At 35.8% G+C, this 27903-nt stretch overlaps 2 protein-coding genes and 1 long non-coding RNA gene across 3 annotated transcripts in view; 2 read left to right on the top strand and 1 right to left on the bottom strand.

The window, feature by feature from the left end:
* plxnb1b (plexin b1b) overlaps window positions 1–14917 on the top strand; it is a 91688-nt gene extending 76771 nt beyond the window's left edge. The window contains exons 31-38 of the mRNA XM_067459402.1: window positions 966–1050; window positions 4423–4589; window positions 4725–4885; window positions 7925–8072; window positions 8173–8237; window positions 8324–8399; window positions 8537–8611; window positions 13277–14917. Coding sequence (XP_067315503.1) covers window positions 966–1050; window positions 4423–4589; window positions 4725–4885; window positions 7925–8072; window positions 8173–8237; window positions 8324–8399; window positions 8537–8611; window positions 13277–13381 — 882 coding nt within the window. The 3' untranslated portion in view covers window positions 13382–14917. The remainder of the gene's footprint in view (window positions 1–965; window positions 1051–4422; window positions 4590–4724; window positions 4886–7924; window positions 8073–8172; window positions 8238–8323; window positions 8400–8536; window positions 8612–13276) is intronic.
* LOC137094118 (uncharacterized) lies at window positions 4927–19290 on the bottom strand. Its single transcript, XR_010908596.1, has 3 exons — window positions 19065–19290; window positions 15296–15331; window positions 4927–5269 (listed from the first exon to the last, which is right to left on the bottom strand). It is a non-coding gene; the product is annotated as an uncharacterized lncRNA (long non-coding RNA).
* Window positions 18666–27218, top strand: si:dkey-19e4.5 (UBA_like_SF and PTH2 domain-containing protein). The gene is made up of 7 exons (XM_067459403.1): window positions 18666–18937; window positions 19297–19387; window positions 19654–19725; window positions 21688–21762; window positions 22883–22980; window positions 24026–24140; window positions 26152–27218. The coding sequence occupies exons 2-7, from the start codon at window positions 19307–19309 to the stop codon at window positions 26236–26238; spliced, it is 528 nt and encodes a 175-aa protein (XP_067315504.1). The 5' UTR covers window positions 18666–18937; window positions 19297–19306; the 3' UTR covers window positions 26239–27218.
* Window positions 27219–27903: the final 685 nt, after the last annotated feature.

Genomic DNA, 27903 nt, shown 5'->3' with positions numbered 1-27903 from the left:
AAATAACAGTTTTGCTGTATTTTTGATACAATAAATGCTGCTGTGGTGAGTAGTGATGGGGAGTTGACTCCAAAAGAGTCGATTCCTCGACTCTGAATAGCCCCAGAATCGGGGTCGACTCCAGTACAGGAATCGACTCTTGCTGTCAACTTTACTGAATCTCTCATCTAAAGTGCATAGAAGTTCAGTGCACTATAAGCAATGAAGCGAGCCGCGAGGTAACACTGACGTTGTGTACGCCGCGTCAGAGAGCTGTCGCAGAAACTTTGTCACACATTTATTTGAGTACTTACTTTAGAAATAAAAAACAATCACAGCGACTTTAGTTTGTAATTATAGGAAGCCATCCATGCTAGCTTTAGTTTCATTGATGGTAGGCTATATATTATTGCAATAAATATAGATTTGCTTTCCCATATGGTAACCATGTGTTTATTAAACTAACCATAAATCATAAAAATATCAAGAAGAAACGCATCAATAGTGTGCAATCGTGCGTTTAGCGCCATCACTTGACAACATCGTTTTTCGTGACTTTTAATAGGTTATGTAGGCCTAATAATAGATACAGAAATGTTGATAGCCACGAAAGTCATCGCTAAATTTGACTAATTTGGATGGCCACACTAAAAGTGTGCGGTTTTAATAAGAGGATTTTAGGACTTTGTGTTGGGAGGAAATAATTTAAGTGTGTAACAACAGCAATTTTGTCTGATTTCTAACCCTGTATTGATGTAAAGTAAACAGAGGAGTCGATTCCATAGACTCCCACAGTGGGAGTCAGGAATTGGAGTCGACTCCAAAAAACCTGGAATCGAACACCCCTAGTGGTGAGCAGAAGAGACTTCTTTCAAAAACAAAAACTCTTAACCGACCCCAAACTTTTAAACTGTAGATTATATACAAATATGCTTTGTACATTTTTTTTTATAACTTTCATTATTCACATATTTTTTGGATTTTAGGTTCCAGATGGAGCAACTGTTGCTTTGGTGCCACGCCATAGCAAGCACATTCACCATGATACCCATGACTACATTGCAGGGGAGAGTGAGTACAGTACATATGACTATCTACAATGTTCATGTCCTCACACACACAAAACATGTTCAGATTTCTAATGTGTAATTTTTTATATATATATATATATATATATATATATATATATATATATATATATATATATATATATATATATATATATATATATATATATATATTCAAAGCAAAGTGAGTCATGGCACAGATCAATAATGTGACTTTAGTAAATCTAACAGGCAGCAAAAAAAATCTGATGCATTAGGAAGTCTAAATACTTCCTCTCTTTTCATATCTATTTAAGAATTCTGAAAAACAGCCTTGCAGTCTTTTCCTGCAAAAAACCTATAGAACAACATGTACAAAACATAAGTTGACTTCATGAGTAAATGGGTTATAAAGTGTAGAAAATATCTAATTTTGGAAAAGTACTTGAAATAAAACAAAAGTAATTGTAGTTTTACTGTACTATATTAGAATATAATCAAAAAGTTGATTTATTTTACTAATACCATTCAAAAAGTGAAACTTTTTGTTTGTATATTATGTGAATTCATTGCACACTGACTGATATATTTCAAATGTTTATTTCATTTAATTTTGATGATTATTACTGACAACGAAGGAAAATCCCAAATTCAGTATCTCAGAAAATTTTAATATTACTACAAATACAAACCAATACCCATACAAAGAAAGGGTTTTTAGAAATCTTGGCCAGCTGAAAAGTATGAACATGAAAAGTATGAGCATGTACAGCACACAATACTTAGTTGGGGCTCCTTTTGACTGAATTACTGCAGCAATGCAGCGTGGCATGGAAGTTGATCAGGCTGTGGCGTTGCTCAGGTGTTATGAGAGCCCAAGTTGCTCTGATACAGTACTTCAGCTCTTCTGCATTGTTGGGTCTGGCATATCGCATCTTCCTCTTCACAATACCCCATATATTTTCTATGGGGTTAAGGTCAGGCGAGTTTGCTGGCCAATTAAGATCAGGGATACCATGGTCCTTAAACCAGGTACTGGTTGTTATGGCAATGTGTGCAGGTGCCAAGTCCTGTTGGAAAATGAAATCTGCATCTTCATAAAGTTGGTCAGCAGCAGGAAGCATGAAGTGCTCTAAAACTTCCTGGCATACGGCTACATTGACCTTGGACCTCAGAAAACACAGTGGACTAACACCAGCAGATGTCATGGCACCCCAAACCATCACTGATGGTGGAAACTTTACACTGGACCTCAAGCAAGGTGGATTGTGTGCCTCTCCTCTCTTCCTCCAGACTCTGGGACTCTGATTTCCAAAGGAAATGCAAAATTTACTTTCATCAGATAAAAGAATTTTGGACAACTCAGCAGTCCTTTTTGTCTTTAGCCCAGACGAGACGCTTCTGACGCTGTCTGTTGTTCAAGAGTGGCTTGACACAAGGAATGCGACTGCTGAAACCCATGTTTTGCATACGTTTGTGCGTAGAAAAATAATTCTGAAAAATCCTATTCATGTATAATAGGAATGAGAAACTTTGGGCCCTAGAGGGCCACTGTCCTGCAGAGTTCAGGTCCAATCCTGAATAAAAACTCACTGCATATAGCTTTCTAGTAATCTTTATAACATTTATTAGCCTGTAAAGGTATGTATGCATCTCACATTCCTAATATTATGATCCGAAGAAAGCTTATGCAGCGACTGTGTTCTTCCACAATATCTTGCTATCTTCTTCCACATTGTTATTGCTGCTGGCTAGTAATCCGAACAGCCCCATGAGTCAGTAGGCGGGGCTACTGAATTACACTTCTGTAGAGGCGTGTTTCGTCGCGCGATGATGTAAAGATGAAGCACACCCAAGATGAAGTTGTTTTCTGGGCCTGGTGTCTATGAAAGCTTTTCTTTGACTAACAAGGACATTTTCAGATCTGAAACTTACAGGATATTCTTACATTATCATGACCTTTTATATATCAAAAGCTCAAGGGAAAGTTGATTTCTCAATTCATCACCCCTTTAATGTTCTTGGACACAGAACTCTGTAAACACAGCCTGCCTCTTTTGCAATGACCTTTTGTGTCTTGGCCTCCTTGTTCAAGGTGTCAATGGTCGTCTTTTGGACAACTGTCAAGTCGGCAGTCTTCCCATGATTGTGTAGCCTACAGAACTAGACTGACCCTGCGTCCCAATTCGCATACTATCCATACTAAATAGTTCTCGAAAATAGAATTAGTATGTCCCAAATTGTATTATGTTGAAAAGAGTATTCCAAACATACCCGGTTGGTTTACTATTTCCGGCCAGAATTTGAAGTACAGATTGACGCACACTCTAACGGCTGATATTGCCCACAACCCATTGTGAGTTGGACGAGGATTCGATTAGAACTACAAACACGGATAAAAGGTGTTAAAAATCTACGAACATGGCGGATGTCCGACGGTTAAGTAGAGAAGTTTAGATAAAGGGGTTTGAGTTACCAACTAATAATATTTAACCTGACAAAAATATATTTATTCAGTGTTGTCCACATTATATTTCATCTGCAGCAGCATTGTGAACTTTTGTAATGACACGTTTGGCCATTAACTTTTAAATGCATCATTATATTTAAACTGCAAACACATGAGGAGAGTCTCTGCATTAAAGACACACACATGGCAGATCAACGTGTGGCTACGTTTCTCTCCCATACGGTCGGAGATTAATCTGAATGTGGAGGATTTGAACTGTGACGAATCTGACAATGATTGACAGGGCAGATAAACGGTGACGGGATGCAGCGACAGAGTCCGTTAAAGATGGCGAAGTAGTATGTCCCAAAGCTTGCATACTTATCTGCTACACACTCAAAAGTATATACTTTTTCTTCACAAAAATAGTACATAATTTTAGGACGTAGTATAAGTAGGCGAATTGGGACGCAGCATGAGAGACCATTTAAAGGCCTTTGCAGGTGTTGAGTTAATTAGCTGATTAGAGTGTGGCACCAGGTGTCTTCAATATTGAACCTTTTCGCAATATTTTAATTTTCTGAGATACTAAATGTAGGATTTTCCTTAGTTGTCAGTTATAATCATCAAAATTAATATAAACATTTTAAATATATCAGTCTGTGCGTAATGAATGAATATAATATAAGTTTCACTTTTTTAATGGAATTAGTGAAATAAATCAATTTTTTGATGATTTTCTTATTGTATGACCAGCACCTGTATATGAAATTAATCAATGAATAAAGGTGTGCGTTTTTTAAACGCATAACTACCACATTTATGTTCTCTATAATCAAAACTGGAATACCTATATAGAAATGTTTTTGTTTTTTTAATAAAAAAACTACAACAATTCATTTATTTTCATTTATATTTTAATTTTCCTTGTTCATTTACACGATGCAGAGACACCCATGCTAGAGGATGCAGATGAGGGAGGAGTGAGGCTGTGGCATCTAGTGAAGGCCAGCGAGGAGCCAGAGTTACCCAAACACAGACGAGGCAGTTTAAAAGAACGAGAACGAGCCAAGACCATACCAGAAATCTATCTCACACGGCTACTGTCAATGAAGGTATCCTAACAAACACACATTCAAAAAGATAAAAACATAAAGGAGAAGTCAAACTTTTCGGTACATCTCTGACTGAATAAATAAAAATGAACGCACACATTCACCTGTTAACTTGTTGTCTTTGTGTTTCTGTAGGGTACACTGCAGAAGTTTGTGGATGATCTGTTCACAGTAATTCTCAGTACTAGTCAGCCAGTTCCTCTGGCCATCAAATATTTCTTTGACTTGCTTGATGATCATGCAGCACGCCATGGCATTTCAGACTCTGAAACTATTCACATCTGGAAAACTAACAGGTACTAATTAACGTAGTGCACCTTAACACCTTCACTAAATTTAATGCTAAAGATGTTAGTTTCAATTACAAAATGATAGTTCATTTCCACTCAAGAGACATGTGGGTTTATTTACAATGAAAACAAAACTACAAACAAAAACAATAACTGTATTTTTAATATAATAAATATGTCATGTCATCAGTTCTTTTTTCTTGGTCATGTTTTTGATATTGCAACTGCAAAGTTTTTGTTAAAGGGTCATTTTACTCAAAAATGAACATATTGTCATTTTACTTACCCTCATGATATTCCAAGACTTGTGACTGAAGTTTCTTTTTAATTATAAAATTTGTTCATCATATAGAGTGATATCATCATATAGATGATTCACTGTGGCGACCCCTGAAGGGAAAAGCCGAAAGAAGTAGTTCATCATATAGAGTGATCGTGTTCCTTCATAAGACTTGGATTAAACCGCTCGATTCATTTGGATTACTTTCACAATGTCTTTTTGTATGCAATGCATCAACATTTTGGTTAAATGGATAAAGCAAAATGTTGAGAAAATGAAAAGAAAAGAAAAGAAAAGAAAAGAAAAGAACTTAATTTTGTGTTCTGAAGAGGAATGGAAGTATTAAGGGTTTGGAACAAGTTGAGGGTGAGAACTTTCCACCCAAGTATTTAATGGAATGGATTGGGTAAATGGATTGGAATTAGATGTTCGCCTCTTTCACACAAAAATTCTGCAAATAACCATAAAATTACCAGAAGGACTTTTCTGGTAAATACACAAATTTGCTGTTCACACAAGCAACAGCATTCTGTCTTTACAGGTAAAAAAACCATTCACACATCAGCACCAAAAGATTGATCAACTTTGTGATGTTAATCATCATAAATGACCTTTGAATGCTGAGCCACCTGGATGACGAAGTGCTTTTTTTATTTTTACTTTACTTCTGAATGACAGGTCATGATGAAGGACCCCAGCACTGCACATTTTGGTCCGAAATTGTCCCCAATACCCTTAAATAGGTAGCCGGACAAGCCAGACCCACATCAAGATGTTGGGTCTGGAAACTCACCATTGACAGGGCTCAATCTGAGAGGCGGGATAGACGTTTGTCTTTCAAACTCCCTCTGCACGCAATTGGATAGCGCTACAACCAACCAGAGCAACGAAGGTGAAGCGGAGCTAGTTGATAGATTAAACTTTCGCCGTATCCGGTCGGCAAAACTCTTCCAAACACATTTTCCCTTCTTAAGAATGATTTCAGTGCCAGTCTTTTCTCAAAGAAAAGCTTAACTCCATATCTTCTAGATTCGCGGTCAAAGCCATTTCGAAAGGCCACCGTTTGCCAGCTTCTTTGTTTACAAGTAGCACGCAACTCTGCCCTCACTATGTTGAGACTCTATACGGACTCTATACACGGTGTGATTGCCCTGACCAGAGTTTGGTTTTTACAGCACAGAAGTCTATTGAGAGTAGCTAGACTACACTCGTGGCAGATTATATTTGCTGCCCCTAGGGTGCGTCTAGATTTCTAGGCTATTTAATAGGGCACTGGTGTCCGAAACCATAGTGGATGTTAGAGAGTGCACTCAATCAATCCCACAATTCACTGCAATAACGAGTGTAACACCAATGTACATTCAACATGGCTTTTAATTTCCACATCTGAGCAGAAGATGGTGCCTGTAGATGAATCCTTCCATCCATCTCCTATAAATTCCTTTTAAATTAATTATTAAATTGTTTAATTAAGGTTTATACATAGTTTCTGTGACAGAGTTCAAGATTAATATTTTCATCTTACTACTAGAGCTGCCAGTTTGCTAAGTTTCTACTATGCAAACTATGCAAAAGCTGCAGCCCTTCCAGCCAACTAACTGTCCAAATTAGCTCACTCATTTGCATTCACTGAAGTGAACTATATTAGTGGACTAATGTAGGGACAACTCCATCAGAGATTTATGATGGACCCAAAGCAAACTACTTACACCATCATATAGTAAAGTAATTTAATACAACTTCTCATAATGGGAAATTGCCAGAACTGATTTACCTGTATTTTTTAAAAGGTTCTGTTCATGCATGATATCTTAAAGGTGGGGTAAGTGCTTTCTGGTAACCGTTGTTATTATTTCAAATCACCAAAACAAACATGCCCTTACCCCCAAAAGGGTCTCGGCCCTATTTTGATAGCTCCACATACGTATACACATACGTAACCCAGGCAGCGACTATGGCAGAATCTGTGTGTTACTAATCCAGGTCGAGTATTTAATGAAAAAGTCACCCCTTCCATCACAAAAACACAAACCGTTCTTATGAACAACTCGATAGTACACAAGCATGACAGTCTAACTAATGACATACCGGTATTACAATTATGACAAGATTATAGTTATAGCAATCACAAAAACACAAACCATTCTCATTACATCTCGGTAGTACACGAGCACGATAGTCCAGCTAATGACATATTACAATTATGATCAGATAAGAGTTATATAGATCATGAAAAGATGAAACAAACATATTAGGACTATAGAATCTTACTTGTCGGACACATTTTGTGTGCTGACGCTTGAAACAAACATTTAGATGCAGTACAGTGTGGAAATGAACCGGTCTTTATCACTGCTGAAGTGAGCGACAATATAATTGCAAATGGACAAACAAGCGAACATGACACGAGCATATTCAAGCAAAAGCAGCATATATTAGTTCTCGGCTAATGTCCGTTATTATGTGTGTCTTATGTTTTGAATAATGATGTGCACTGAGCGAACGCTCTCTTCTCACCATCATTAGTAGACACGCCCCTTACCTGCTGATTAACTACAAGTTTGTTATTGCACTCGGCCCGTGTCCGTTTTGTAATACGGTTTTGAAATAACACTTACACCACCTTTAATGGTAATTTACCATAATTTACCCGTAAAGCCTTAACAGGATAAAAACACTCAAGCATCTGCTTACAAGTGGATTAATAATGTAAAACGCATGCAGTTTTCTTCATGATCTGATGTGGTTCTGTCTTTTTGTTCTAGTTTGCCTCTGAGGTTCTGGATCAACATTGTAAAGAACCCTCAGTTCATCTTCGATGTGCAGGTGTCGGATAATGTGGACGCGGTTCTGTCAGTAATTGCTCAAACGTTCATGGACTCCTGCACTACCACAGAGCATAAACTTGGCAGGGTAAGAGACAAATAGAGACAAACGGAGAAAGTAGAAGGAAGCCAGTAGAACGATTAAAGATTGAAAAGTTTATTTATTTATTTTTCTGTTATTTTTCTAGGATTCACCTATTAATAAGTTGCTGTACGCCAGAGATATCCCTCGCTATAAACAGATGGTTGAACGGTAAAATGACTTGTACTAATTTACTACTATTGAAGACTAAATTGGAAAGTCATTTTGTTCTGAATCTCACTATTTTTCTTACACAGTTATTATGCAGACATCAAGCAGACCATCTCTGCCAGCGATCAGGAGATGAACTCCGCTTTGGCTGAGCTCTCCAGGGTATGTCCGTCACCAGTTTACTTAATTTTAGTTGTAAATTTGAAAGGGTCATATTGACTGTGGTGAATTTATTATGGGTTAGTCATTATGTTGTTGTTCATAATATTTACACTTTTTGCATTTGCTTTGCTTGTCAGAATTATTCTGGAGAATTAAATTACCTGGTGGCCCTGCATGAGCTCTATAAGTACATCAACAAATACTACGACCAGGTGAGTCATGAGAGGCTGAGATTGACCAAAAAGACGATGTGTAAAAGCTTTTAGGGTAACAGTTTACAAAAATTCCCATTGGTTAACATCAGTTAACTGCTATAAGTTGCCTTACTATGTACTTCTACAGCATTTATTAATGCGTTTATAGCAAGCGGCAACCTCCCGCGATCTCTTGAAGCCAATACGGAAGTAATGTAAACTGCAATTCCTCGACTGGCCACTAGGGCTCTAGGCACCAGAAGGGAGCAAAATCTTATTGAGCCCCATGTTAAAATTCCCAACTTTACAGCAGAAAAAAAAACGTTTACAGCCTGGTACAAATTGTGGTTTTGGCATATACGGCTAATTTTGAACTTTATGATTGATGATTTTATGGGTGATTTTTTTTATAACTCATTCATTTACATAATGAGTAAGGCCTTAAAGTTCTGCATAATTAAAGGCGTGGTTACTTTGAGTGACAAGTGGATAGCCATTTATCTGCCGTCTATAGTCATTGCATCACCTAAGTTCCGCCCCCATCCCGCCTATTTGCCCATTTTCTGTTATCTGGGAGTGACATGCGATGACTCGCTCGCAAGATGGCAACGCCCAGCTCGCCCCTACTTTAAGCTTCAGAACGGCTTATTGGAATCCTATGGGTGATGTCACGGACACTACGTCCATATTTTTTTATAGTCTATCGTTTATAGTAACTAACAATTAAGTGAACATTTTTTATTCTGTCATTTACTCACCCTTAAGTTGAATTTCTTTCTTCCGGGACCCCAGTGACTTTCACAGTGTGGGAAAATTAGTAATATAAAAAGTCAATGGGGTCCATCAACTGTATGATGATTATTCAAAATCTTCAAAATATCTTCTTTTGTGTTCAGCAGAAGAAAGAAATTAATACAGATTTGAAAAAACTTGAGGGTGAATAAATTATGACAGAATTTTCATTTTTGGTGGAACTTTAAAATAAACTGTTAGTTCATGTTAATTAAAGCATTAAAGTTCACCCAAAAATGAAATCTGTCATTAATTTACCCTCATGTCGTTTCCAAGCCGTAAGACCTTCATTCATCTTTGGAAGACAAATGAAGATATTTCTGAAGAAATCCAAGACCTCAAAAAACCTTCTAGCCTGTGTCAGTCTCTTAGGCTGTTGACGTAGTAAATACAGTGCAGCACTTCCGAGATACGTCAGATCTACACCAGCTTGCCATTAGCTTTCAGAGCTGAAAATGTCCTTGTTAGTCAAAGAAAAGCTTTTATAGACACCAGGCCCAGAAAACAGTCATGTTCGCATCTTGACGTCATCGACTGACAAAACACCACCTCTACAGAATATTAATATTAAGTAATTCAGTAGCCCTGCCCACCGACTCATTGGATCACGCTAGCCAGCAGCAATAAACATGCCAAAGAATATAGCAAGATATTGCGCTATTCCTGGTTGTGGAAGAACACAGTTGCTGCATAAACTTCCTTTGGATCCTAATATTAGGACTGTGTGGTTGAACTTTATTTTTAATGAAGTTCCAGCTGACGTGGGGAAGAAATGGTGTTTGCTTCATTTCACTGTGGGATTGTTTGTAAACAAATCGCACAATGCTATTTCTTCTATATTGGATCCGACAGGAGAAATGGTGCAACACACTTATGTGAGTAAAACGTGTTTTTTAATATGTCATAGTATTGCATTGTTATAGATCGTTTTACTTGTGTACGTATCTAACAGAACATACCTTAAACATGCTGGACTCGCATAGCCCAGCGTCCCGGGCAGGCTGATGAATCACTCTCTCTGGACTTGATATTTAAAGGGCGCGTGTATGTGTGTGCGCACAGTTTGCACTTATATTGAATAATCGTGCGGGCTATGTAAAAAAAAAATAATAGTACAATCAATGGCGAGTGGATGAAAAATAAATCATTGTGTTTGTTTGATAAAGACGTACTTGAATCCTTCTGGTTGTGTTAGGGTGGTAAAAGATGAGGAATCAGTTGCAGGGATAACAGTGTTTATTAGGGGACAAGAGTAAACAAAATCAAAATCACAGCGAGAAAAAGTGAGTCCTTGGTTAGAAGGGGAAACAGGGATGATGCCAGCCAGGTACAAGAAAGTACTACATCTGCCCAACAGGGGGCATAGGAGAAAACGTTCTCAGAGCAATTGGTTGAGCAAGTCCAAACCGCAACACTGGAGAATGGAGATATTAATGAGTTTGGTCCAAAGTCAATGTGGTAGGCGAGTTCACAGACAAACAAGTGGTGATGTAATGTCACAATGGCAGGGGGAGAGAGAAAAAGGGTAAACCTGGAGAATAGAGGAAGGGACCTGGCAGTGGAGGCTGAAATCCTGGGTGGCAGACAGGCAAGGGAGATCCGAAATGGAGAATGAGCAAGGTAGGGAACTGGCAGCCCGCGTAGACAGGGAAGCTGGGAGCAAAAGAAAAAGGAGAGGGGAAAACAAACTAAAACTGAACTAGCTAGACGGGAGCTCAAAAAATAAAACAGAGAGCAATAGCAAACTCCAGAAAGAAGGCAGGAAAACAAGACTAGGACTAATACTAATATTAATAGAACATTACTGAAGCAAAGGCAAGATATCAGTCTCAAAATAACAGACAAGAGCCAGGTAACTCTAAGCAGAGATTCGATCTGGCACTGGACAGAAGACAAGAGGAGAATATAAAGGGTGACAAACGAACTAAAACAGGTGTGAGCCCTAATGAGATAGCCAGGTGACAAGAGGGGCGGAGTAACAATAGACAACAAACAAGTTCAAAGCTGATCAGACTGGCACCCTGACAGGTTGCTGCTTTCAAAACAACCCCTTCTTCATGTGAACTGAACTGAAAGGGGCGTACATATGACAGGAGCTGAAGCTCATTAAATATGCAAATCTTATCTAATCCTAGCCGTGGGCGTTTACTTCTCGTTTAAGTCTCCAGTGCGGCACGCCCATCAAAACCCAGCATTTTGGAGAGAGCCTCAAAAACAGTGTAGAAAATAGCCTATTACTTATTAGTTATGTTGTTTTTGAATGTAAAAACCACACAAATGTCATTAGCTGATCTCAGACAAGACAGTATACATTTTTTTAAAAGCCAGTTCATGACACCTTTAATGACGAACGACTGGGGTCACATGGACTATTTTAACGACGTCTTTACTACCTTTCTGGACCTTGAAAGTGTTCATTAAATAGCTGTCTATGGAGGGGTCAGAGAGCTCTTGGATTTCATCAAAAATATCTTAATTTGTGTTCTTAAGATAAACAAAGGTCTTACGGGTTTGGAACGACATGAGGGTGAATAAGTTAATGACATAATTTTCTATTTTGAAATAACCATTTAACTCATGTTAACAAATGAGACATTGTAAATGGGTAACACTTTACAATCAGGTGTCGTTGGGCAACATTAATGTTAGTAACTAACATGAAATAAAACAATGAGCAATACATTTCTTACAGTATTTATTAATATCTTTGTTGATGTTAGATAGTAAAAAAATAATCGTTCATTGTTTGTTCATGTTAGTTCACAGGGTATTAACTAGTGATAACAACTACTTTACATTTTTTTTTAAATGTATTAGTAAATAAACTGAAAATAACATTAAAAGGGTACTTCAGCGCTGGAAAGATACATCTGTATTTAAACTGGGTCATTAATGTAGTAGAAATGTAAAATTATTTTTGAATTTGGTGCCTTCTAGACTGAGAAAAGTCAAAAAATGTATTTTTGTCTCATGGGGATGAAAGACTACAATTCCCAGAATGATTCGGTGTCCTGTGAAGGCCATTCCCAAAGCCACTGCTACTGGATTACTGTGACTGAGTTTGAGTTAGAGAACAGACATTACAATTATATACTGAGCGTGTCTGTTCAATATAACGATCGAGTCGCCGCGTGAGTCTCACAGCACTAACTCAGATTAGGAATCAGATTACATTTAACGTCATAAATGAGCTGATGAGCTCATGATGAGAGCTGAGGTAATCGCGATCACACTCGCGGCATACATTCACAACGCGTGTTCAGTCTGGCGCGTTTTCAGTTCATGCCTTTGGAAGCTTAACTTTTATAGAAATTAATTTGAGATGTTAAAACACTTACACTGCTTAGCATCCGTTTAAATGAATACCTGCTGCTGAGCTTTGAGTGTAATCTCCCATTCCCCATGTGCGTGTTGAAAACATGTGGAAATGGCTCCCTCTGCTGGCTGTAGTCTTTAGCCTCTGGACAATATCACCAATATGCGTCACCGGGGAATTTTTTTCAAAAATAAAATGCATAAATCTCTCGTCTCAGGGGGATATGAGGGAGGGAGCACAATCATTTGAATATACTCCAGGGTTTCTACTGATACAAAGCCATATGCTAATCGTTGAAGTAACCCTTTAAGATTAATAAGTGCTGTAAAAGTTAATTCTTAGTTAATGTTAAGTAAAGTAGTTTAAAAGTAGTTTACTAGTGAAATCTTATTGCAAAGTGTTACCACTTTCACTATAAAAATAAATTGTTAGGGACTATTTTTTTTGCTGCTGCTCTAAATATGTATGCTCTAATTAAATGAATTTGTCCTGTGTGTGTGTGTGTGTGTGTGTGTGTGTGTGTGTGTGTGTGTGTGTGTGTGTGTGTGTGTGTGTGTGTGTGTTATGTATATTAGATTATCACTGCCTTAGAGGAAGATTCCACCGCTCAGAAGATGCAGCTCGGCTACCGGCTTCAACAGATCGCTGCAGCCGTGGAAAATAAAGTGACAGACTTGTGATCATGGACAAAGTAAAGTGAAAGTATTCAGTGTAAAGACACTGATTTGTGGCTGTATGACCACACGGTACAGGTACTTTAGGTAGAGTATCAGTTGAAAGGCTACTATGTGTAGCAGGTGTACACAAAGCTCATGTATTTTGGAATCCACTAATGAAGATAAATTAGGAGCTACAGTCTATTCTGATGTTTGGATAGATTTAGACTTGAATATGGGCATGGAATGATTCCTTTTAAAACTATATGGAATATAGTATTCCCATCTCAGCCTCAATTGCTTGTTGAATTCATGAATACATTATACTTAGTGTAGATATTTTTTCTGCGGGATTATCATGAAAAACACATACATGCACAAGTGTTTGCTTGGACATGGCCTTAACACAGAACACATGAGATGTTCTGTCCTCTGTCTACCTCCGCTTTCTGTATCTGCCAGTGTGTATGTGTTTGTCAAAGTTATTTTTCCGCTAACATTCTTCTCGTCCTCAGTGCAGCTGTAGTAATTTTGCTCTTGTCCATTGGTTGTAAAAATGTGAATGTGATTCAGCATTTGCAAAGTTGCTAAAACTGTCAAAGCAAAAACATCTAATGACTGACACACTGTAGTAAAATGTTGTAGAACATTTTTAGGTTTTGATGAAATTGTAAAATGTGATTGACATTGTTTGGTAAGTGTCACTGGAAAAATACAGAATGAAAGAGTCTTTGTTTTGTTCACTTTTTAAAATGTGTAAATCTTGACTAGTAACGCCAAGTCCTTGCAGACACTGTAATCTGTTACATATGTCATGTTTCAACCAGTCAGGTCAAATCATGTTTAGCCAGTGGTAAACGCATTTCTTTTGTTTTGTTGTTAATTAATGTTGGTCTGTTGGTATCTTTTTTTTAGTTATTATTTTAGGTGCCAACATAGGATTGAATGAATTACTCATCTCTCACCACATCCTCTAACATTTCAGGAGTTTTAAAGACTGATCATTTTATGTAGGTACATTTAAAATATAGTAGTGTGACATTTTAGCCTTCACAAAAGAAAATATGATCTGTATGTAAAAGTTGTGCTCAAATATATTAGTGCTGGTCCACTGCATAGGTAAATAGGCCACTCAGTTGCAATTAACTTCTTTTGACTGTTCTCAAACACTGAACAATGAAAATTTGAGATAAATGGAAATTGTCAGAGGGAAGATGTGACTGTGTCATATTTACTAATTTGTTTAGTGTAGTATAATATTGTAAATAATGACTGAATTGTTACGTAGCTTCTTGGCAAGTTCAAAAAGAGTAAATTATTATAAAACTTATAAATGGTTCTTTAAAAGAAAGTTTTAACGATAAGCTTACAAGTTACACTACAAGTAGTGTTAAGCTGTTCTATAGGTTTTTTAGTTTCTGAATGGACGCTTTTGATCCGGTGTCTTTTCCGTAACATCACATGAAAACTTAAATGATGTACATCGAATTGGGCATTCAAGGTGAACATGATGTCATCAGTTTAATAATTAGGATAAATAAAGCTTACATTTAAAGAGTCTCTGCCAGTCTCTGTTTTTCTTGGTGCTTAACTCATTTGATAATCTTTATTACAGCTAGGCTGGATCCCACAGTCGGGTAATTTTATCTCTTACCTCTGAGACTGTACAACTGACACTTTTAAGGCATGAATGCTTAGAAAATACAATGCCTCCTTTCTTTAGATTTTATGAATAACACTTTCTCAATAAAGAATCCTCCTTAAGATTTGTCCAAGTATCATCTTGTTCTTTGGGTTTCCAAAAGTGCCATGTGCCAATTTTGTTTAGGATAGCCTAGATGTCTAAAAACATTTAATTTTATGCACTTGCATATGATATGAAAAGTAAATTGTACATCTGAATGTGTTAGAATACAATATAAGTGATGGACTGGTTACCTGTCAAGGGTGTTTCCCTGCCTTGGGCCTTTAACCCTATGAGTTAAGAAAAGTGACCGTTAGAAAATACAGTAGCATATGAGTAAATAGTCCTAGTCTGTTAGAAGAATAGTTTACCCCCAAAAATGTTTTATCACACTTATGTCACCACAAACCTGTATGCATTTCTAGAACACAAAATCCGATAGAAAGTCATACATGCTTTGAAAAACATTGGACAGAGATGGTAAATAAATGTAATGGTTATTGGGCTGCAGTGGTGTCAGGTTAAATGAGAATGTGCTGACTTTATGATGATGCTTACAGTTTAACACAAGTGTTTGTTTTATTAATCATAGCACAGCAAAAAATATTTTTGTCTTTGTAGAAGTTTTGTACTGCATAATATTATCGTACGATTTTTTTTTTTAAATATTACTTTTAAATGGGCCACAACATATTTAACCAACTTGAAAAATATGTTTTTATTGAGGTCTATATGGTACAATATAGATATTTAATAATTTCACAAAATCTGTGAAAACTAATTATAAACGACACTGTCTACATACCATATCCTTAGGGTTCCAAAGTTATGAGACAAAATATTATTATAGCCCCACTAGCAGAGTAGCTGCATTATTGGGGCCATCCTGGCATGTTTGGGGTCTCTATCATTTCAAGGTCTGATGCCTATACACTTTTAGGTCAGAAACATAAGAATAAGAAAATCAGTCCAAACACAAGTGTTACAGGACCTTTGGTGTTTGGACCCCTAAATAATTATAAACATTTACAGCGTTAGAACATTTATGCCATATGGTAAAAATTGTAACATTGTTAAAAAAAATTGTTAGCCTGAGAATATTAATATTATTAATAGCATATAATATAATTATAGAGATATATGAGTATAATATAATAGTAGTACTAATGATAACAGCAAACTATATGAAGTATAAATGGTAGAACAATACATAAAAATAAATAAATAAAACAGTTGGCCTCAACTCTTTGTTTAGCTTGTCTACAAACAAATTTGATGGAGAAAAAAACAACAACTGCTTTATTGAGATTCTGTGGTTCACAGAAACGTAGAATGGAGTAAAAGCACATGTATTTAGAAGAAAACGTACAAATAGGTAGATATATGCTGTATTTTGATGTGCTGCTACTGTTAAGATATAGCATGATGATTTGATTTGAGTAGGCTAATTGCATTTTTATTTGATTTGTATGGCTTTTTGTTGGCTTTGTGGACTCCAGGAAGATTAGCAACCTTATCTAATAAAGAATAAATAGCCTATGGTCGTTTCTAATGTCCACTTATGAGTAGCGACGTTTCCACTCTGCTCTTTTTGCCAAGAGGAGGAAGAATCTTTTTTACATTTATTCGACTTCTGTTCTACTCTAAACATGTTTGGCTTCAAATTTCAGCTTCCTTAATTCATTTATTTCACCAGCTGCATGTGTAATATTTCTACAACTAAGGTTTTTTTTCCACTCTGATGTGTCTGAAAGTAAACAGCTTGACAATAAAAATATAGTCGACGTCTTAAATTTTATTTGTATGATGGATAAATATCATATTCATTAATGGGTTAGTTTACCAAAAAATGAAATTTCTGTCATTAATGACTCACCCCAATGTTGTTCCACACCTGGACCTCCGTTCATCTTCGGAGGATATTTTATACTTAGTCCGGGAGCGTATCCAAGTGCATTTCTGGCAAAAACAGTATTATTGCAAAAACAGTATTTTTGAGTAATATTTTTATATTTTTACAATGTATTTTTTTTCTTCTATTTGAATACATTTAAAAATATATTTTATTCCTCTGATCAAAGCTGAATTTATCTTCATTACTCCAGTCTCAAGAGTCACATAATCCTTCAGAAATAATTTTAATATGAGGATTTGATGATCAACAAACATGTATGATTATTCAATTAATCGAAAGTTCAAAAGAACAGCATTAATCTGAAATATGAAGCTTTTGCAACATTATAAATGTCTATACTGTCAATTGAACAATTTAATGCGTCCTTGCTGAATAAATTATGTATTATATTTAGGTAATTTCTCAAAAAAAAAAAAAAAAGGATTTTTCTATTCATCAAATAATCCTAAAAAAATGTTTTGCAAAACTGCTTTCAACATTAATAATAATCATTAATGCTTCTTGAGCAGTGAATCCTCATATTAGAATGATTAGTGAAGGATCATGTGACATGTGCTAATTTTTTGAGATAGGAATTTTGGGTTTTCATGAGCTGTATGCCAAAATCATCAGTATTAAAACAATAAAAGACCTGAAATATTTCATTTGGTGTGCAATGAATCTAAAATATGTGAAAGTTTAATTTTTATCATTACATTATGGAAAATAATGAACTTTTATCACAATATGCTATTTTTTTTTTTGATAAGGACCTGTGACAATGGCTGACAACGATTTTGGATCGCTATAGGTTGTCCTGTATGTTTGGGTATGAAGCTCATATTCTTTCATAGGGCCCAAAATTTCTAGCTACGCCCCTGCAGAAAGGTAATTAAAAAAATCATCAAAGTTGTCCATATGTGACATCAGTTAGTTAATTAGAATCTCTTGAAGCAATCGAAAATACATTTTGGTCCAAAAATAACAAAAACTACGACTTTATTCAGCAATACTCAAATAAAGATTCAAATGTTTGTGAATCAGTGAATCGATAAATGATTCGGAATTCCAGTGTCACATGAGTTCATTGATCTCTTTATTTGAGGATTGAACACAAACCAGGAAGAGAAGACAATGCTGAATAAAGTCGTAGGCTAGTTTTTGTTATTTTTGGACCAAAATGTATTTTCGATGCTTCAAGAGATTCTAATTAAGTTAACCAACTGATGTCACATATGGACTACTTTTATGATAATATAAAATATCTTAAACTGTGTTCCGAACGACATTAGGGTGAGTCATTAATGACATCAGTTTCATTTTTGGGTGAACTAACCCTTTAAGCAATCTTAAATTCAAACCCAACTGCAAAGTATTTGCTTGTGATTTAAAGTTATTATTATTACAATCTACTCAAAAAATCCCCTCCAATAAAAAAGCTTTGAAAACATCCCATATTATAGAACACATTTTAGGTAAATTGTAATTTATTATTCTTCTGACGTACGAACCATCAGCCTCACGCATGTCCGCCATGTTTGTAGTCCTTTCTATTTCTTTGAGCCATCCACTATGTTGGATAATAAATAAAAGCGAGGGTTGCGTTTTGCGGAATGGCTGGACATAGTATTATTAACCGAAGTAATTTAATTTAGTTCGATAGCTTCAGAACGAAAAGAAGAATCCCGGAGGTTTATCAGAGAATTCTCCGAGAAGCAGCTTTGGATTTCTTCAGTAGATGACCCGGAAATGTAACCGACATGACCCCTGAACTCTGTGTATACGGTAATGTGTGGATCACGTTTGCGTGGAAAGCTATTGTTGCAGCAATTTTCTTTTTAAAACTGCAAGCGGCGTTTAATGAGAATGAAAGTGTAAAAATAATCGCATATCACAAATGACTCTATGCCTATTTGGAAGTAAAAAGACGAAACAATCGCTCGCTAAGAAGCTCACAGTCTCATTGGGGGATAATCGCTCTTTCAGTAGTTCAGTAAAGCAGGTAAGAGACACGATCGGTATCACCCTAAACTACACAATGCAATTGCCCTGAGCTGCTTTCACCTAGATTGTTTAAAAATTGCCCAAATTAGTGGCAAATACTGGCATTAGCATTAGCAGCTACAAACCTGATGTGTCATGAAAATATTAATGAAAATAACGGACGTTCAGTTGATTTTGAATGAATCTGAAAGTGTTGGCAGTGAGAGACATAGCGTTCCTTTTGACCTAATTGAAATGCTTCAGTGAGAGGCTTCAGCAGAAGAGGCTGCTATCTTCAAATAAAACCTGACAGTTTATCACTTGCATCCTGTTAGAGAACAGTAAATGTTAATAAGGGGTTTATAATGTGCGTGTCAGTATTTTAGAAATGGAGTCCCAGCAGGAAGTGAACCCTGTATTCCTGCAGCAGCTCAGAGAGTTGGACATACCCGAGGAGGCAGCCAAGCAGGTACACAACATTTTACACACACACACACCAAACCTACTTACAATGAATGAACTGGCAGTGCATTTGAAGTATTGGTTGACTATAAGTATTGGTGGTTGTTTTTCATAGTAAATGTCAAAATATTTTAAGCAACCAAACAGTTTGTATACTGGATATTAAACTTTGACTTATCTTCTGTGGCAGAAGAAGCTGATGCTCATAACGGATGACTGTAATGTCATAATTGCTGTCTTATGGAGTGAAATGGTTTTATTTATCTGTTACAGGCACTCTTACACACACAGAATGTGTCTGCAGAGGAGGCTGCAATGTATTACTTTAACAAACTGGAGAATGAGGTATTTGCATGCAGAAATTGTTTAAAGTACTTTACATTGAATACAGATTTGTCTGTAGGACTGCACAAATGTGACAATTCACTACAAAAAAAGCTTACGCTTTTATAAATTCCTCTTATTTTCTAGGTCTAGAATATCCGCTATAAGAGTAAAAGAAAGAAAAATACAGTTATTATTGGGAAAATGTTTATTTGGTCGCCTAGTTTAGAACCACGTTGGTCCACTTGGGCACGTTGGGCATTAAAAACAAAAGTTTTATTCAAATAGTGAATAGAATATATACAGAAAGTGAGCAGAGCACTCCTTTTATATTAACTGAAGCTATTAATAATCAGTAAAGTTGTCTACACTACACAATAATCTCTTAATTACATTCTGCCTACAATTTGTTGGTTATAGGGAGAGCATTTGCAAATGCTTCATAAAACATTTTATCTTATCACTAAGAGTTCTCCTTAATACGAAGTGAAGTTCTTAGGTTGGGGTTTCCTCTTAAAACCTTTTCAAGCTGCTGAGAGCAACTTTTACTAAGGAATAGAGAGAAGTCTTAAGCTAAGAGTAAGGGCGGGGTTGACCTCATTGCAATGGATTATGTCAACACGCTTACTATGACCACAGAGATTGGCTGATGGGGGAGTGGTCTCTGTCTGTGATTTAAACATAGAAATCTTGTAGAACGAGGTATCGTTGCCATTCAAATAAAGACTTTAAAAAGCGTAGTGTCAGTAATTAAACTATATTTAGCTAATTGTTAACCTCTTACATGTCTGCATTTCAAAAGATTGCGGAATTCAAGTGACAAATAATGTTGTATAAATGAAGTTTGGGAGGAGCACTATCTAATCAGCTCGAGAGGAGACACACATATATATATATATATATATATATATATATATATATATATATATATATATATATATATATATATATATATATATATATATATATATATATATAATATACACACACACAAACACACACACAAACACACACAGTATACACAGCCGAATCATCTTATTACCTCGACTCACTCTCTGCCCATTCAGATATATGGGGGAGTAGTCTGGTTTTGGGATAAATTCTGAGCTCTGAGCCCTCAATCCCCTCGGAGAGCATGCCAAATATAGGCTTATTTTACTCTTTCAATTTATCTGATTATTTGTAAGTGTGAACTCGTGAAACAACTGCCACAGGTAATCAGACATTTTTTATTTATTTAAATAAATAATTATTTTTGGCATTTTTGCCTTTTTATAGGACAGTTAGTAGACAGTGTGATGTGGGAGAGGAGGCAGGGTGTTGTGGTGGGCGAGAAATAGCAAGGTTTTCGAGACGGAACCCAAAATGCCCTCCCGAGCTGCCCACAAGGCTATAAGCGCAGATGATGGGATATTATTTTCAACTGGAGAATGCATATTGCAAATATGTAAATTAACCATTATGTTATATCTTCGCAGATTAAAATCTATAAATCAAAATATTTATTTATTTGTAAAGAAAAGGCTCAGCATCCAAGCCTCTATCACCTATTGCCATAATAATGTATAGTGTCTTTGGGCAATTGCTGAGGCGGATTGCCAGCAACAGCCATTTTATTTAGGAGATGATTTAAGGGCTAAAATGCTTTGTGAAATACTCTTAGAGCAAAGATTTAGGAGTCCTAAAATTAGAACTGATAAAGCCATTATTTTTAATATTTATCCTAAATCGGATATTTAGGAACAGCTTTTAGCCTTAAAATGTTTTGTGAATACAGCCCCAGAACTGTAAGCTCGAGTTGAACAAAATTTGGACTGATTTGAACATCTCTGATTGGCCATTGTATTGCTCCACTCACTGGATACTTTTGTCTCAACAGGGATAGATCTAAATAGAATGCTGTGTAATCAAGGAGACCATTCATGATCAATTGATTTCTATTATTATTATTTTTAATTGTGCAGCTCTTTTTTTTAATTACAGGAAGAGGGTGATGAGGACCTGATGTTCAAAATGGTTTTTGTTGTAAATATGGAGCTGTCCATGGGTGTTGGGAAGGTAGATATTATTTATTACAGTTTGCAAATGTACAACTCACTCACTATAGAGATGAATGGAGAGGTGTGTGTGTGTGTGTGTGTGTGTGTGTGTGTGTGTGTGTGTGTGTGTGTGTGTGTGTGTGTGTGTGTGTGTGTGTGTGTGTTTGAGTTTCCCCACCGTTTTGTGATCTCATGTATCAGGAGGGTGTCTCATGAATTATGTGAAAATATAACAGTGCAATATTGTAATCTTTGTACCATTCATAATGACCCTAACAATTCACATTCTCTTTTTGAAAGCGGCAAAATGAAATTGCTTAATAAATAAAAAAATCAACCACTTCGTCAAGCTATTCAACATAATACAATGAAATAATAAAATGTATTGTTTTCAATAATATACAACTCATTCATTATTAACATCTCAAATGTGTTTTAGGGTGTCATGACCCTTTCCATTTGTCCTAAGTGATCAATAAACTGAATCCATCCTCAAACATTGACACATTTCCATTTACACCTATGCAGAATACCTATAATAGTATTATAGGCAGAATAACGGCATCTAATGAACATGCCTTAGTGTAGCCTTGTTGCGTTGCGTTTACATGGCTTTGACCAGCGGATGTCACCCATGTGCCTATTTTTCAGCCCTTTGATACAGGGATTCATTGGCTATAATAACTGCATTTTAGTAACCCTACAAATTGCGCATATTAATGCACATTTTTAGAATGTATGTGCATGTTGGCATTTCCATCTAGCGTTTTTTGTGTGTGACTAAATCCCAAATTTCGCATAAATACCTGGATGGAAACATGGCTATTTTATGAAGCAGTTGGATAAATTGATTTAAAGTTGATGTTTTTTGAAAAGTGTTCCTTCTCCCTTGTATAGTGAATGCATACAAGTCATAATTATAAATAAAAGGTCTCAAAATAAATAGATGTCATCATTATTGAGAAAGTTTCTCATAATTATGACTTGCAAAATCCCATTTTACTTAACTGTAGCTTCTATAATTTATTATATTGTCAATCTAGACAACTTTTGCATTTCAACTAATATTTGTTAGAGAACAATGTCCTGTGTGATCCCTGGATTCCAATAGAATTGAGATGAGCAGTGTGTCCTTGTAGGTGGCGGCGCAGGTGGGTCATGCTGCAGTGGGTTTGTATCAGGCTTTGCAGGAGAAAAACAGCTGGAGGGAAATGGCCTGGAGATGGGACCATGCTGGGTAAGAGACGTCACTGTTTTGTCTCATCCTTCTTCCATAGCCTGTTCTTTTGTTTCCATTACTCAGTAAACGCTGGAATAATTACAAGTTTGTTAGTGTTTTTGAACAAAGTCTCTCATGCTTACCAAGGCTGCATTTATTTGATTAAATATATAGTAAAACAGTAATGTTGTGAAATATTAACGTTTAAAAGAGCTGTTTTTCTATTTTAAACATTTAAAAAAATAAAAATAATAATCTTGTGGTGGCAAAGCGGAATTTCAATACTGCAGTGTTCTGTGTCGCATGATCCTTCACAAATCATTCTAATATGCTGATCTGGTGCTCAAGAAACTCTAAAGTCTTATTATGATAAATCAAAAGGTTTTTTTTATGGAAACTGTAATATACTACCAGTAATTAATTAATTAATAATTATACTTTTATTTAGCAAAGATGCATTAAATAAATCAAATACATTTAAAAGATGAAAAAGATAGAAAATTATAGAAAATATGAATAGAAAATAAAAAAGTGCATTTATTTGAAATAGAAATGTGTGTGTGTGTGTGTGTGTGTGTGTGTGTGTGTGTGTGTGTGTGTATATATATATATATATATATATATATATATATATATATATATATATATATATATATATATGTATATACACACACACAAATATTAAGCAGTAAAAATGGTTTTCAATATTCTAAATAATTATTAATAATTGAGCACCAATAATAAATAATAGAACATAAAATCAGCATATTAGAATGGAGTAATGGTTGCTGAAAATGCTTTGTCATCACAAATAAATTATATTTTAAAATTTAAAATAGAAAAAATTGTAATTGTAAAAATATTTCATATTACTTTTTTAACTGTATTCAAATAAATGCAGCCTTTTTGAACATGAGACTACATCTAAAAACATGCCTTAATTATTAAATAACATTTGACCGGTAGTCTAAGGGCCTGTCTATAATTGACCAGGTGTAAACATCTGTATGTATGTATGTTTACCTAACATGCATGTACATTTTCTGTTTTTGTGTCTGTTTAGCTCTAAGAAGATTGTGTTACAAGGCACTAACATGGCACACCTGTTGGAATTGCAGGCTCTTGCTATGAGCCTCAGTCTTCCTACAAAGCTGGTACAGGATGCTGGGCACACACAGGTTAGCAGCACATGCAGTTGTTGTTATTGTGGTTTTTTTTTCTTCTTCTATAGAGGACATTATATTTTAGCAAATTGATGAAATGACAACATACATGTCACAGTTTAATGCTTTACAAGATGTATTGTAAAGAGCACATTCCGCTCTTTCATCCCTGCAATCATCCCGTGCAAGCCTCAAAAAACTTGAATCCGTGAGAACGGTGACGGCATGCACGTAAGCATTACATGTTTAGTCCACAGGCAAGCACATTTCAATACGACTGTGCACAGGCGTGTAGTTTTCTTTTACAAAAAGACTGCTGAATTGCTTGTCTGGTATGCATAATAAAGTATTTTTAGTTGTTTTCAATCATTTCAGTAATGTTTTTTTATCTGGACAGAGGGAAAGTGAAGTGAACGTCACAGGGGAGAGTCTAGTTGACACTGTCTGCTGACACTTCAGGGCTGCATTGTGGTTGTTTAATTGTTTAGTTTTGAGATCATAATAGTTGTGATGGAGTATAATGTGTTAAGAGCTTGTTCAAGTACTGAGGAGCTAAACCATTTAGTGCTTTGTAAGTAATCAGCAAGATTTAAAAATGTATACAATGTTTACTAGGGAGCCAATGCAGTGTTAATAGAGCTGGGCTAATATAATCATACTTCCTGGGTCTAGTAAGAACTCGAGCATTTTGGACCAGCTGGAGTTTGTTTATTAAGCGAGCAGGGCAAACACCCAGTAGAGCAGAACAACAATCTAGCCTTAAAGGGTTAGTTCACTCAAAAATGAAATTTCTGTCATTAATGACGTACCCTAATGTCGTTCGACACCCGTAAGACCTCCGTTCATCTTCGGAACACAGTTTAAGGTATTTTATATTTAGTTAGTGACATCAGTTAGTTCATTAGAATCTCTTGAAGCATCAAATACATTTTGGTCCAAAAATTGCAAAAAACTACGACTTTATTCAGCATGGTCTTCTCTTCCTTGTTTGTTCTCAAATTAAGATTCATACGGTCATGAATCAGTGAATCGACCAATGATTCGGATCGCCAGTGTCACGTGATTTCAGCAGTTTGGCATGCGATCCAAATCATTGATCGATTCACTGATTCACAACCATTTGAATCTTTGAGGTTTGAACACAAACAAGGAAGAGAAGACAATGCTGAATAAAGTCGTAGTTTTTGTGATTTTTGGACCAAAATGTATTTTTGATGCTTCAAGAGATTCTAATTAACTAACTGATGTCAAATATGGACTACTTTGATGAAGTTTTTATTCCCTTTCTGGACATGGACATTATAGTGAGCATACACTTGGATACGCTCTCGGACTAAATATAAAATATCTTAAACTGTGTTCCGAAGATGAACAGAGGTCTTACGGGTGAGGAATGACATTAGGGTGAGTCATTAATGACAGAAATGTAATCTTTGGGTGAACTAATCCTTTAAGGTCATTAAAGGATTACGTTAACTCACTTTTCAGCATTTTGCATTCAGAGCATATTAGTAATTTAGAGATATTTTTAAGATGGAAGAATGTGGTTTTACAGATGCTAGAAACGTGGCTTTCAAATGGCATTGGATTTTACAATAATTACATAACACAGTTGAGAATCATCTTTATACAAAGTTTGGATTAAAAAAAACTTAACCTAAAAATTGATTGGTGAATGAAAAAAAAAACTTGTTTTTGTCTATTTGTATTTATGTATTTTAAATTTCTTAATAAATGGGTCATGGTGTCCTTTTATAGAGGACATAGCATAACGGATAAAATAATAAATATAATAATAAAATATATTTTTTCAAGAAATATCTATTGAATTTGTTTCTTATGCTCTCAGGAGAATATACAAATATTTGACACTAAATTTGTTCATGGGTTATGGTTGTATATGCTGATGATTTTTTACATGTATTTGACATAAATATATAGATAGGAAGAGTTTTTTTTTTCTTCTTGTGACATTGATAAAGCCTGGAAATTCTTTTTATTTTTAACCTGAACTGTTTCTGTTTAGGTGGAGCCAGGTTCATGCACTGTGCTTGCCATCATAGGAGAAGAGGAGATGGTGAATAACGTCACAGGCAGTCTGAAACTGCTGTAACCCGGAGGAGAAACTCAACTGTAGATGTGTGATGTACGACAGAAAGAACGGGGGTCAGCATTTCCCCACAGTAGCATGGTTCTCAAGATAAAGGTGCACTCAGTAATTTTTTGTTTATATTGTGGTGACTTATACTGACAGCTTGCGACGTGAATGCATCTTCACGCAAAAGCAAACATTTTCTGTTACTGATACCTAGGGGTGGGTGATATATAACTCTAAAGGGACGAGGTGGGAAAAAATATGAGCTTGGAGGAAAAATAATAAGTCAGTGCTTCTGCGATTGTTTCGCAAATGTTTTGCATTCCCTCGCGGAATGAAAAAAGCATTGACAAATACTTTTTCTTCCATCTAATACTTTTTTTCTTTCTTTCATCATGGCCCTTTAAGGGCTCCGTAATCTACTGCTATACCGGTAGAAATATTTATCAACTATTTGAGTATTGTTTCTATTGTGGTTATGCCAGTGTGTCCTGCAGTGCTGAATCTCCAGTACTATGATAAAAAAAACTATATTTTACCCCAATTGTGAGTTTGAAATTTGAACTGAATATGATGTGAAAAGGGAGTGTATGGCAAAATGATATTGACTGCACACAAAAACAAACATATACAGACAAAAAAACATACATGTGGTATAGTCATATTTACAATCACTCAACAAAACTCAAATATTTAGGAGTTACCATTTCCTATGTTTGTGACATTGTGCAGGTCTCCAAAAGCATATAAGAATGTCTCTTATGGGTTTACATGACCACATAAGCCACGATCACTGGGAGAATCCCAGGCATGTTAAATCACTTTCACTTAATTTCACAATGAGTTATTTACTTAAGGAACTGAGTTGGAAAAATGAAAACAAAATTATGTTGGGTTATCCAAAATGTGAAATTGTGAAGAGGCTTCAAAACAAAATACATTGTCATTATACTTAGCTAAAAAGAAACAAGCCTTTAAAAAAAAAAAAAAACATTATTTGAATTAAAATCTAAACTCATCAAATTTGTGATTTAGATCTACCATTATTTGGATTGTTAATATTCTGTAGGTTTTGAGGTTAGACTTTTTTTGCAATGGTCAGACTTACTAATTTCAGACTTACTAACTGTAAGTAACTTTGCCACCATGTCAACGAAATCTCATTAAAGTATTAGTACTCTGTTAGGTTAGTAGATTTAGTTGACACGTACTTGCAAAGTTACTTCTAGTTAGTAGAATGTCTGTTGAGGGACCATCAGATATTAAGCAGACAGTTTACTAAAACTCTGAGAGTTCAGGTGCATTCCAGGCAATACGTGTTTTTCTAACCCTTGACCTGCGAAAGTGCACTGGAACAGCAGCCAAACTGGTGGCTTTCCACCCGTGAACTCGTACTAGATCGATTTACTCCCAGTTGCGCTCTCTGACGTCACATAGCCCGCGAAACAACAATGGCAGCCCCTCCGGGGGTTGAGTGCAAGAATAAATGAATACCAAACACATCTCCAAATATAGATATAAAGTACAATAAAAGGTATAACAGCTTCTCTTGCATAATGCACCGTTTTTCTGTTTCTCCTCCGTTTCCCTCGAATAAGTAAGGAGTAAGCACCTTTGGCAATATAAATTATTGTAAATGAGCATAAGCCTACATCTAGCTACCACAATTCATTGCACTTAGGC

The sequence above is a fragment of the Pseudorasbora parva genome, chromosome 12, assembly GCF_024679245.1.
Source record: "Pseudorasbora parva isolate DD20220531a chromosome 12, ASM2467924v1, whole genome shotgun sequence".
In the NCBI taxonomy this organism is placed as follows: Eukaryota; Metazoa; Chordata; class Actinopteri; order Cypriniformes; family Gobionidae; genus Pseudorasbora; species Pseudorasbora parva.
The sequence above is the reverse complement of the archived record's forward strand: the minus strand, read 5'-3'. Positions and strand labels throughout refer to the sequence as shown.

Coding starts and splice junctions, on each gene's coding strand:
- si:dkey-19e4.5 (XM_067459403.1), top strand. CDS start 19,307: ATGGAGTCCCAGCAGGAAGTGAACCCTGTATTCCTGCAGCAGCTCAGA. Junction 19,388..19,653: donor CCGAGGAGGCAGCCAAGCAG/GTACACAACATT, acceptor TATCTGTTACAG/GCACTCTTACACACACAGAA. Junction 22,981..24,025: donor TGGAGATGGGACCATGCTGG/GTAAGAGACGTC, acceptor GTGTCTGTTTAG/CTCTAAGAAGATTGTGTTAC.